Source organism: Ranitomeya imitator, chromosome 6 (assembly GCF_032444005.1).
Source record: "Ranitomeya imitator isolate aRanImi1 chromosome 6, aRanImi1.pri, whole genome shotgun sequence".
Taxonomy (NCBI): Eukaryota; Metazoa; Chordata; class Amphibia; order Anura; family Dendrobatidae; genus Ranitomeya; species Ranitomeya imitator.
This window is the reverse complement of record NC_091287.1, coordinates 101,959,121-101,972,490: the sequence shown is the minus strand read 5'-3', so window position 1 is coordinate 101,972,490 and position 13,370 is coordinate 101,959,121. Positions and strand designations below refer to the sequence as shown.

Sequence of the window (13,370 nt, the reverse complement as noted above, 5' to 3'; positions counted from 1 at the left end):
CTCTGCCAACATCTCTCCGGTGAGAGTCAATATCTGGAGAGAAGATGAGAATATCATCCAGATAGACTACGACCGAGGTGGAAAGCATATCCCAGAAGATATCGTTGACAAAGTCTTGGAAAACGGCTGGGGCATTACAGAGCCCGAAGGGCATCACCAGATACTCATAGTGCCCATCTCTGGTGTTAAACGCCGTCTTCCATTCGTCCCCCTCACGGATGCGAATCAGGTTATAAGCTCCCCGCAGGTCTAATTTGGTAAATACCTTAGCTTCCCGTAGCCTATCAAAAAGCTCAGAAATCAGGGGCAGCGGGTACTTATTCTTAACGGTGATGGCATTAAGACCCCTGTAATCTATGCAAGGACGTAATTCTCCGTTCTTCTTCTGCACGAAGAAGAACCCTGCCCCTGCTGGTGATACTGACTTCCTAATAAACCCTCTTGCCAAATTCTCCTGGATGTATTGGGACATAGCCTCCGTTTCCGGGAGAGAGAGGGGATAGACACATCCCCGAGGAGGTTCTGCTCCAGGCAAGAGATCTATAGGACAGTCATAGGGACGGTGAGGCGGAAGGGTCTCCGCGGCCTTTTTGGAGAAGACGTCTGCATAGGACCAATAGTATTTGGGGAGAGAAGAGAGATCTGCGGGTATCTCAGTTGTGGAAACCTGAACGCACTCTTTCACACATCTGCCTTTACAGGATTCACTCCAACCCAATATCCTCCCAGAGGTCCACTCAATATGTGGGGAGTGGAAACGGAGCCAGGGTATTCCCAGCAGAATCTCATCCATTCCCTCGGGAAGGACAAGAAGGGAAATAATCTCCTGGTGGGATGGGGACATGACTAACGTGAAAGGGACAGTCTGATGTGTGATTTGTAACGGAAGTGTCGACCCATTCACCACTCTAACAGTTACTGGTTTGGCAAGCATTACCAGAGGTATTGCGTGGCGCAGAGCAAACGCAGAAGACATGAAATTTCCCTCTGCTCCTGAATCCACACAAAGCTCTACTGTATGAGTGGATGTGCCTAACAGGATTGTCCCTTTAAAGGACAATTTGGAGGAAAATGCCGCTGTGTCCAGTGAACCTCCTCCAATGGTCACTAGATGCGATCGTTTCCCGACCGCCGTGGACATTTATTAGCGTAATATCCCAGTTGCTGGCAATTTTTACAAACCACAGGTACTCGAGCGGTCTGAGACCTAGGTCCCGCTCGAGAGACCTCCATGGCCTCATGGGAGTCGGATGCCATAACAGGAGATTCTAGAGGTTTGGCAAAGGTGGGAGCCAGCTGAAACCTCTGCCTACACTGGGTCCGCTCCAACCTCCGTTTGTTAAAACGGAGATCGATGCGGGTAGATATAGTAATGAGCTCCTCCAGTGTGGCAGGAATCTCCCTGGTGGCCAAGGCGTCCTTTACATGATCTGCCAGTCCTTTCCAGAACACCGGAATAAGGACTTTATCCGGCCATTCCAGCTCAGAAGCTAGAGTCCGGAATTGGATGGCGAACTGGCTGACCATGGACGAACCCTGAGTAATTGCCAACAATTGGAGCGCAGTATCGTGGGTGACACGAGGTCCCAAAAAGACCTGCCTCAGAGCGTCCAGGAAGAGAGGAGCACTCTGAACCACATGATCATCACGTTCCCAAAGTGGCGTTGCCCACTCCAACGCCCTGCCCAACAAAAGAGATAAAATGAATCCCACTTTCGCCCGTTCTGTAGGAAAACGTGCAGCCAGCAGCTCAAGATGTATGGAGCACTGGCTCACGAATCCCCGACATAGCTTACTGTCACCAGCAAACTTGTCTGGAAGCGGGAGACGGGATAAAGTCGGAACAGGGGTGGCAGTGGACAAACTGGCTGCAGCTACACTTGCAGCCTGAACAGCGACAGCAGTGATGTCCACAGCTGAGGTTGCACGCTCTAGAGCCGCCAACCTACCCTCCAGCTGCTGGATGTACTGCTGTAGACGCTGATCATCCGCCATTTACTAGCCAGACACTGGCGCTAGTATTATGTTAGGGCTAGCGGAACGCACCGAGTAAAATAGATGTTTATTATGAATGGTGCGTTCGCAGCCCGGGGTCCACCGTGTAGGAGGAACCTGCTGCTAATGAATGGTGGCACTGTTTGGCGGTATAGACTAGCTCTGTTACCTCACAGAGCAACCGCGAGAGGAAAGCACTGCGCCCTGTTAGCCTCACAGGAGCACAAGCTTACTGCCGAACTGATAGCAGTCAGTGGTTATGCACACACGCAATCTCCTCACCGGAGGTGCCGGTATTCTAGGGGCTTATTTCAGCCGGGTCCCTGAATACAAACATACATAACCACACTGGCACAAAGCACATATTAGAATTGATACTAGCGCATGGCCATGCGGCCATGCGAGCTTTAAATAGCTGCAGCACGTTTAGGACCTTCCAAAGAAGGACCAATGGAGTTGCCGCAGTACCTGAGCATGTGACCCCAGATCTCCACTGAGAGATCTTGCCCCGGGCATGCTCAGAGTGCAAAGCAGGATTTAGTCCTAGCACCTACAAGGACCTTAGCTGCAGTATCTGATCATGTGACCCTCGATCTCCACTGAGAGATCTTACTCTGGGCATGCTCAGAACGTAAAAAGCAGGACTTAGACCCAGAAGCATCTGCACACCGCTGCCCAGCACTGACTTCAATGGCAGAAGCAGGAAATGCAGCAGTAACTCTCAGCACAGAGTCAGACTGAGTGAGACGCTGGGATCGACGTCTCCGCTGAGCAGGCTCCACTGCCGCAGGAGAAGAATGGGAGACCGCAGCGGAGATGGCCTGAGATTCCCCCTGTGCAGAGACAGGAACTCGACCCCAAACACCATGTTAAACTCTATGGATGACTAATCGAATCCAGAAAATGTTTGTAAAATGCTTTTTGACAGTTTTATATACCATCTTAATGCAACAGTTGCCATGTTCCACTCTATAGATGACTAATTGAATCCAGAAAAAAATGTGAACTTTTCTTAGAGATTTATATACCACCATAATGTAACACTAAGCAGTGTGTTAAAGTCTATGGATGACTAATTGAAACCAGAAAAAAATTTTGAATGGATTTTTGAAATTTTATATACTACTGTAATGTAACAGAAACCTTGTTAAACTGTATGGCTGATTAATTGAATCCATAAAAAATTGTAAACTTTTTTGGAGTTTTATATACCACTGTAAGGCAACAATAAGCATGTTAAACTGTATGGATGACAATGTTGTAAATTTTTTCACCCCTCCAAACAAAAGAATGTGGTTTATACAGCAGCAAAGGACTGCAAAGCCCTAAGTCCTGCTTAGAGGCTGTATTCTGCCACTATCTCTGCTCCTGAAACGGTCCCTAAATTTAGAATGCATCTGATACAAACAGCAAAGCACAGGATTAGCCCTTAAAAGGACTATTATAATGATGGATTAGCATCAGCACCACTATCAACACTAGAGGATTCTGATTAGTTAAACTGTGCTCACATAGGCATGGACAACTGCTCTCTCTCCAATCATAACTGTTCTTGGCTGTGCAGTGGCATGAGTGAGTCAAGCGTGGCGGCACCTGTCTTTTTATAACCTCTATGGTTATGGTATTACAGTGGCTGGAAGACAATCTTTGCATGCTTATTGGCTGTGTAACAAGCACCAAACATGCAGGACATGGATTCAAGCTTCAAATCTGAACACCAGCCTATGCAACGATCATTGAGTGCCAAGCATATCGAGCACCCAGATACTTCAGTGATATCCAAGTATCACTGAGCACATTCTTTCATCCCTATTAAAAATTCATTTTGTTACAATACAAATTCAGTACATTATCACATCATACTAGCAAAAACCCCCATTGCACTTCACATTACAACTACTGAGTGGCCATATGCAGCATAAACATATTCCAACAGAATATCATAAAATGTATGTTTTTTCAAAGCTGGTCATATTGCTTTACGCATCTTGAAATATTTAATGCAGCGGCGAGAGGTAAAGAAGGACATATCGGTTGAAATGTTAAAAAAATTGCTGTTTCTATGTGGAGCGACTTATCTGAATTTCATTATCTATTTGAATGCTTGGCCTTTATCACCCTATTGTAAATTCACCTATTTTTAATGCATTTACTAACTAATAATATTTGGAATTACATTTTATCTTCTTTTTGACCATTGATAGACTTTAAACGCCTAGGCGGTCCTCATTTTACTCTGCATTGATGTTCAAAAATGTCAGTGTAGACTAAACAGCTTGCAGGAGATTGGGCAATTATAGGGGCTGTCAGACAAAACTCTCTCTCTGCCTTCCTGTGAACATAACACTGAACAAACACCATGTAAACACATTAGGAAGCACTATCAGTACTCAATCTCATTGATCTAGCTATAATATGATTGCTGGATGTAGAGAGGGAGCAGGAGCTTCTAGGTCCTAGGAGACCAAGTCAGCTGTGCTATGCAGCCAGGAGGCTGAATTTCCTCTTTATTCCAGATACAGATGAAATTAGTAATAAATGAATAATAATTAATAAATTACATTATTATGCCCCCCAAGGTCTTATAAGACTTTATGTAGGAGTACAGTGTGTTAAATAAATAAGGCAAAATGATATAATTAAAAAAAATGAAAAATAAATGAATATAACAAACCTTAAAAGAACTGCAATGCTGTAAGTCCAAATCACTGTTTCTAGCACTGTCACTCTAAAAACAATGTGTCTAATATACAATACAGACCAAAAATTTGGACACACCTTCTAATTTAAAGATTTTTCTGTATTTTCATGACTATGAAAATTGTACATTCACACTGAAGGCATCAAAACTATGAATTGACACATGTGGAATTATATACTTAACAAAAAAGTGTGAAACAACTGAAATTATGTCTTATGTTCTAGGTTCTTCAAAGTAGCCACCTTTTGCTTTGATGACTGCTTTGCACACTCTTGGCATTTGTTTAATTTTGTAGAAAAAAAGCAGATCACAGACATGGCACAAAACTAAAGTCATTTCACTTGGCAATTTTCTGGCTTTAAGAAACACTAAAAGAAATCAAGGACAAAAAATGTGGTAGTCAGTAATGGTTACTTTTTTAGGCAAGCATAGGGAAAAAATTATGGAATCATTCAATTCTGAGGAAAAAATTATGGAATCATGAAAAACAAACAAAAAAAAACCACTCCAAAACATCACTAGTATTTTGTTGCACCTCCTCTGGCTTTTATAACAGCTTGCAGTCTCTGAGGCATGGACTTAATAAGTGTCAAACAGTACTCTTCATCAATCTGGCTTCAACCTTCTCTGATTGCTGTTGCCAGATCAGCTTTGCAGGTTGGAGCCTTGTCATGGACCATTTTCTTCAACTTCCACCAAAGATTTTCAATTGGATTGAGATCCGGACAATTTGAGGCCATGACTTTGACCTTATGTGTCTTTTTTCAAAGAATGTTTGCACAGTTTTTGCTCTATGGCAGGATGCATTGTCATCTTGAAAAATGATTTTATCATCCCCAAACATCCTTTCAATTCATGGGATAAAAAAAGTATCCAAAATATCTATAAAAAACTTGCGCATTTATTGAAGATGTAATGACAGCCATCTCCCCAGTACCTTTACCGGACATGCAGCCCCATATCATCAATGACTGTGGAAATTTGCATGTTCTCTTCAGGCAGTCATCTTTATAAATCTCATTGAAATGGCACCAAACAAAAGTTCCAGCATCATCACCTTGCCCAATGCAGATTTGCGATTCATCACTGAATAAGACTTTCATCCAGTCATCCACAGTCCACGATTGCTTTTCCTTAGCCCATTGTAACCTTGTTTTTTTCTGTTTAGGTGTTAATGATGGCTTTTGTTTAGCTTTTCTGAATGTAAATCCCATTTCCTTTAGGCGGTTTCTTACCGTTCGGTCACAGACGTTGACTCCAGTTTCTTCCCATTGATTCCTCATTTGATTTGTTGTGCATTTCCTGTTTTGGAGACATATTGCTTTAAGTTTCCTGTCTTGATGCTTTGATGTCTTCCTTGGTCTACCAGTATGTTTGCCTTTAACAACCTTCCCATGTTGTTTGTATTTGGTGAAGATTTTAGACACAGCTGACTGTGAACAACCAACATCTTTTGCAACATTGTGTGATGATTTACCTTCTTTTAAGAGTTTGATAATCCTCTCCTTTGTTTCAGTTGACATCTCTCCTGTTGGAGCCATGATTCATGTCAGTCCACTTGGTACAACAGCTCTCCAAGCTGTGATCACTCCTTTTTAGATGCAGATTAACAAGCAGATCTAATTTGATGCAGGTGTTATTTTTGGGTCTGAAAATTTACAGGGTGATTCCATAATTTTTTCCTCAGAATTGAGTGATTCCATAATTTTTCCCCTATGCTTGGTTAAAAAAAGTAACCATTACTCACTACCACATTTTTTTGTTCTTGATTTATTTTAGTGTTTCTTAAAGCCAGAGAGTTGCCATTTGAAATTACTTTAGTTTTGTGCCATGTCTGTGATCTGCCTTTTTTCTACAAAATTAAACAACTGAATGAACATACTCCAAGGCCGGTGATTCCATAATTTTTGCCAGGGGTTGTATACACTGAGAGTTCTTTCATTGGCAAGGTAAGGTTAGGACTGGGTAGCTACATCTTGGCTTAGTATCTGTTTCCTACATGTGTGCGGTTAGCACAGTTGAGTCACAGAGCAAGTCTAACCCTCACGCTCCACCTCTCAGAGAAAGCGTCAGGACTTTGTATATAGCGTCACATGAGTTTTTCCTTTGGCTCAGCATCTGCCTCATTCTTGTGTGCGATTGACACAGTTTAATTGCAGAACAAACACAATCCACGTGCAATCATCCCTGTGATGTTTAACAGGGTATAGTACTCAGCATACTGAATGCAGTAGCTAGCTACTTGGCGTACTGTTCATACTGTGTGGCATTAACACAGTGCGGTAATAGTGGTCGCACGCTGTTGTGTCCCGCCATTGTTCACACTAGCAGCAGTTATACATCTCTGCACGGTGGACCCTAGGTTGTGATTGCACTTTATTATTTATTTTTATTTAGTGCAATATGCCAACTCTAGCACCGGGTTCCCTCTGCAGCTTATTCGGCAAGAGCTAATGCTTGCCAAATAAGCGGGGACCCGAAGAAATTCGCTCAACTCTAATAGTGAGTATGTTGTTTTTTTTAATTTGGAAAAAATTAAATAAAGTGTTGACTGACCTCCATTTTGTTTGATTCACGCAAATTGGATTGCAAAAAATGAGGCTCAGAATTTGTATGAAATTCTAAGCAAGTTCAATTTGCTGGGAATTGATTTGCTCACCTCTACTTTTTGGTAAATTACACTGATTACAAAGAATTATAAATATTACTTTGGAATGTAAAAGAAAATGGTGCAAAATCTGTACATCAATTTAGATCTAAGAACTTGATTCATTTTTACTACCCATATATTGAACTTACAAGAATACAGCAATTTTTAAAATTATTTATTGGATATAAGGAGTAGCAGTATTTTTTTTAAATTTATTTGAAAGAAACACCACACGAGAAATGAAATGATCACATTTAAATAAATTCAAAGTAACTAAAGTGATACAAACCTGGGACTTAAATCTGGTGGTCCAAGACTTGTGACCTTTGGAAGATTAAGCATTAAATTCTTATCTCGTCGTCTATTAAGGTGGGAATCATTATCCTGCCTTGAGTATGAACTAGAAGACTTCATTGGGGATTTAAATGGAACATTCCCCGAGAAGGGTTTCAGATTGATCCCGAGAGAGCTGTTTGGAGATTTTCTATATTTAGATGTTGTATTCCTTGTGCGTATGGTGGATGGAGATGAAGGCTCTTCATCATCTGTGTCCTCATCTTCATCTTCAACAATGGATGATAGTCTTTTATTTACGCTTCCGTTTCCCCTAAGCTCCGTCTGAAAAAAATAAACAAAATAATTTTGAATGTCACAAAAATAATTTTTTGCTCCACTGTTTGATAACTTCCTTTTCACCACAATTTTAAAAATGTGGTATAAGTCTAATTGCATTTTTGTCAAATTAAAGAAAAAAAATCAACTTTAGTAATTCTTCTTTTAAACTGTAATACGTTTAGATTATTGCAATTAAAGAGGTTTTCTGGTTTTATGCATTGTTGTATAACCAAATTGTGATACTGTCTAATATGCTGTGTTCAATAAAGATGACTCATCATCTCCTGGAAAAGATAATCAAGTAATAGGAACCAAAATATGTAACTTTTTAAAATATGTATATTTAGGAAAGTTAAACAAAAATCCTTTTCAAAACAGTAATTCAAGCTTTGGTCCATTAAGAAAAGGTGACTGGAGACTAGCTTTCCACTGTCTTACATATGAATTTGTAGAACTTCCAGCTTCTGAGCAAGGAGATAATAGTCATGGGAGAGTACGTTAATTGTAGAGCATATAAACTCTATCACAGATCATTGCTTCGATATGGGTATATGCACAGGTTAAGTATTTGATGCAGAAATGTCTGCTACACTTCTGCATTCTTGGCAGGAAAAATACAGTGTAACGTTTTTGCTGCTTTTTTGGCTTGTTTCTATGTGTTTTTGATTTTTTTTTACATGCGTCTTTGTTGCAGAATCTCCCCACTCATTAGTACAGGTGAAATCTGCAGCAAAAATGTGGAAAGAATAGACAAATATGGAAATGAAGAATAAGAAATGTGAGCATGAGACTTCAGGATTCTCATTCATGTTTCTGTTATCAGAAAACCCTTCTGGTCTTGTGACAAATCTGCTCAGAAAAAAACGCGATAAAACTTGACAAATCAGCAAGGTGTGCACAGGCCCTGCTACTTTATGCTGGATGTAGCTATATCATGAAATACAATGTAAAAGGTATTTATGCATATTATGGAGCATCAGGTGGAGGAGAAAGAAGCTAGAAAAAACAATAGAAGTAAATCATGTTGCAGATTTCTCATCAATTGGTGGAGTAAGGTTGCCATTCAGTTGGTAAACCACAGGCCCAGACAGTACTTGTAATGACAATTCAAGTTTTGTCATGTTTTCTCTGTGCAAAACAGAAATGTGAAATCATCTCTAAATTCATCTATATACAAATATTGTTGAAGGACCTGCAGATAGGGTCCTGTTACCATTATCTAGTTATGTCTTCAAACTATTTGGTAGCAGATGAAGACTCCACAGAGTAGGAGGAGAAGATTGTCATAGTGATGTGCTTGAGATAGAGTCTGCAGTCTGTAGTTAGGCTAAGGACTGTACTTAGGGGTTTAGGTTTGGAGGTCTGTAAAAGTTTAGGCTTCTTTTACACTAGCGTCGGGCTCGGCCCATCGCAGTGCGTCGGGCCGAGGTTACCGACGCTAGCGTTGTAAGCACCGCACAACGGGTGCAGCGGATGCAGATTTTCATCGCATTCGCTGCCCCATTGTGAGGTGCGGGGAGGTGGATGAGGAGTTCTGGCTGCGCATGCGCGGTCGGAAAAAGCGGTCTGTCGGCAGCAAAAAACGTTACATGTAGCGTTTTTTTGTGCCGACGGTCCGCCAAAGCACGACACATCCGTCGCACGACGGATGCGATGTGTGGCAGTCCGTCGCAATGCGTCGTCAATACAAGTCTATGGGGAAAAAACGCATCCTGCAAGCACTTTTGCAGGATGCGTTTTTTCTGCAAAACGACGCATTGTGACGGATTGCAGTTAACGCTAGTGTGAAAGTAGCCTTAGAGAGTCAGGATTCTACAACAATTACTGAGTCATGTGTCTGTATCAATTTCATGATCTGTATTTACTTTGGTTGAAATTTATTTTTGGTTTGTGCTTGGAGTGTTACCGTGTGTCCTGGCCACACACTTTTTATATTTCTGAGATCCCCAGAACATGGCATACACCCGACTGGGTCTCGAACCATTCTAGCACCCAAGGTTATGGAGATGCATAGAGAAAACATTTGAAACCAGATAGCAAAGCTGTGTTTGGTCTTAACACATAGCAGGGGTCCGGCCGGATCCAATGACGCCAAAACCCCCTCCCTAGGACCATCTATTAAGGAATTATGACACATCTTAAGTTTTGCAGTTTTTAGCTGCTAAGAGGCAGGGGAGGGGATTTAGGTTTAGCACAGAAGTTAGGAGGGGAGTGACTCAAAGGGGATAAAGGCTAAGGTAATGCTATATGGTCTCTCTCTGGTATGTTTGCTGGTCCCTTTGAAAGTGGGGGCTGCATTGAGAAATGTGCTGAGAAAGGACCAAGGAGACAGCTGGCAGCCAATGCCCCTGCGGCCCAGCACACACTCGGTCAAACATCAACCCAATGATTGATATATTCTGCTTATATCTTTTGTCGTACCACTATCTGTATTTGCTTAAATGAACATTGTATGTGTATAACCATTGTGTATATAATGTATTGTCTAGTGTGCCCTTAAGGAGATTAGATATATAATTTAACTTTGGGCTGCTCTTTTATCTCAATTCATGAATCCATATGTCTGTTTATCTGTTTAACTTTCCATGGTACCGGGGCTAGTTTCTGGCCCAGTATAATCCCGTTATTGGCCTGGGTTTACAGTTTTGTGCAAAAGTGTTTGGCCCTACCTGATTTCCTTTTCCATTGCAGTTTGTCACACTTAGATGTTTCAGATCACCAAACAAATTTAAATATAGACAAATATAACACAAGTAAACACAAAATGCAGTTTTTAAATGAAGGTCTTTACTATTTAAGGGAAACAGTGGTTGCCCCCCCCCCCCTTTAAAACATAAATTAGCTGTGGTTTATCACATCTTTGAGAAGCAGAGTTCAAATTCCCTAGCCACATGCAGGCTTGATTACTGCACACATGTTTTCAATCAATAAATCAGCTTAAGTAGGACCTGCCTGAGAAAGTGAAGTAGATCAAAAGATCCTCAAAAGCTAAACATCATGCCACAATCCAAAGAAATTCTGGAACAAATGAGAAGCAAAGTAATTGAGATCTATCAGCATGGAAAAAGTTCTAAAGCAATTTCTCAAGCTTTAGGATTCCAGTGAAATAAAATGAGAGCCATTATCCAAAAATGGTGAAACCATGGAACAGTGGTGAATAGGGTTGAGCGAAACGGATTGGTCATTTTCATAAGTCGCCGACTTTTGGCAAAGTTGGGTTTCATGAAACCCGATCCGATCCCTGTGTGGGGTCAGCCACGCGGTACGTGACTTTCGTGCCAAAGTCGCATTTCAATGACGTGAAAAGCGCCATTTCTCAGCCAATGAAGGTGGATGCAGAGTGTGGGCAGTGTGATGACATAGGTCTCAGTCCCCACTATCTTAGAGAAGGGCATTGCAGTGATTGGCTTGCTTTCTGCAGCATCACAGGGGCTATAAAGGGGCGTTCCCACCGACCGCCATCTTACTGCTGCTGATCTGAGCATAGGGAGAGGTTGCTGCCACTTCGTCAGAAGCAGGGATAGCGTTAGGCAGGGTACATTAACCCCCAAACCGCTTGTGCTGTAGCGATTTCCACTGTCCAAGACCACCTTTCGTTTGCAGGGACAGTGGAGGCTACATTTTTTTCCCTCAGCGCTGTAGCTCATTGGGCTGCCCTAGACGGCTCCCTGATAGCTGCATTGCTGTTAGTACGCCGCTTTGCAAACCAACTGCTTTTTTCAAAGCACAAATACTGTTGCTCCTTTCTTTCTGCACAGCTATCTTGTTTGTTTGTCCACACTTTTGACTTTTTTGTGCAGCAGTCCACTCCTTGTTATTGCTGCCTGCCATACTTTGCTGAGATTACTGCAGGGAGACAGTAATTGTAGGACAGTCCCTTTTTTTTTTTGTTATATCTCTTCAAGCCACTTTCTGCCGCAGAAAATATACTCTAATACAGTGGCCCAGATTTATTCACTGGTCTCCCTGAAGAAAAAAAAAAAGTGCAGATTAAAATTGGCAAATCTGCATCAGTGGCAGTCCAGTGTGTGGCATCTGTGTCTCATTTTCTGGCACAGAAAACATACAGTCTAACAGTGGACCTGATTTCTTGCCAATTCTCCCATAAATTAAAAAAAATAGTGGGGGATTAAGATTGGCAATTCTGCCTCAGTGCCAGTCGTGTGTGTGCCATCTGTCTCTAATTTTGTGCCACATTAAACCTAGTGTGTAACACTGTGCCAGATTTTTTGACAATTCTCCCAGAAAAAAAAAGTGGGAGATTAAGATTGGCAATTCTGCCTCAGTGCCAGTGCTGTGTGTGACATCTGTCTCTAATTTTGTGCCACAGAAACCTAGTGTGTAATACTGGGCCAGATTTTTTTTAAAATTCTCCCAGAAAAAAAAATAGTGGGAGATTAAGATTGGCATTTCTGCCTCAGTGCCAGTCCAGTGTGTGCCATCTCTCTCATTTTGTGCCACATAAAACCTAGTGTGTAACACGATGCCAGATTTTTAGACAATTCTCCCATAAATAAAAAAAAAATTGTGGGAGATTAAGATTGGCATTTCTGGCTCAGTGCCAGTCCAGTGTGTGCCATCTCTCTCATTTTGTGCCACATAAAACCTAGTGTGTAACACGGTGCCAGATTTTTTGACAATTCTCCCATAAATAAAAAATAGTGGGAGATTAAGATTGGCATTTCTGCCTCAGTGCCAGTCCAGTGTGTGCCATCTGCGTTTCATTTTGTGCCACATAAAACCTAGTGTGTAACACAGTGCCAGATTTTTTGACAATTCTCCCAGGAAAAAAAAATAGTGGGAGATTAAGATTGGCATTTCTGCCTCAGTGCCAGTCCAGTGTGTGCCATCTGTCTCTCATTTTGTGCCACATAAAACCTAGTGTGTAACACGGTGCCAGATTTTTTGACAATTCTCCCATAAATAAAAAAAAAATAGTGGGAGATTAAGATTGGCATTTCTGCCTCAGTGCAAGTCCAGTGTGTGCCATCTCTCTCATTTTGTGCCACATAAAACCTAGTGTGTAACACGGTACCAGATTTTTTGACAATTCTCCCAGGAAAAAAAAATAGTGGGAGATTAAGATTGGCAATTCTGCCTCAGTGCCAGTCGTGTGTGTGGCATCTGTCTTTCATTTTATGCCACAGAACATATACTGTATAAGAGTGGGCCATATTTCTTCAATATTCTCCCAGAAAAAATAAAAAGGGGGAGATTTTTATTGGTAGTGTCTTCATCTGCGTCAGTCCTGTTAGTGGCATATCTGTCTGCCACAGAAGCTGTGTACTGTTATACATTGGGCCTGATTTTCCCTGCAGTCTCACCCACCTATAAAGGGATATATAAATCCAACAGAAGTTTGAGTTCACCTTGTAACTGGTTTTACAGTAACAAATACCGTTAGTTTGG

At 41.6% G+C, this 13,370-nt stretch overlaps 1 protein-coding gene across 1 annotated transcript in view; it reads right to left on the bottom strand.

The window, feature by feature from the left end:
• The window catches only part of KCNH8 (potassium voltage-gated channel subfamily H member 8), a 666,710-nt gene that overhangs the window by 105,967 nt on the left and 547,373 nt on the right, over positions 1-13,370 (bottom strand). The window contains exon 12 of the mRNA XM_069729971.1: positions 7,636-7,964. Coding sequence (XP_069586072.1) covers positions 7,636-7,964 — 329 coding nt within the window. The remainder of the gene's footprint in view (positions 1-7,635; positions 7,965-13,370) is intronic.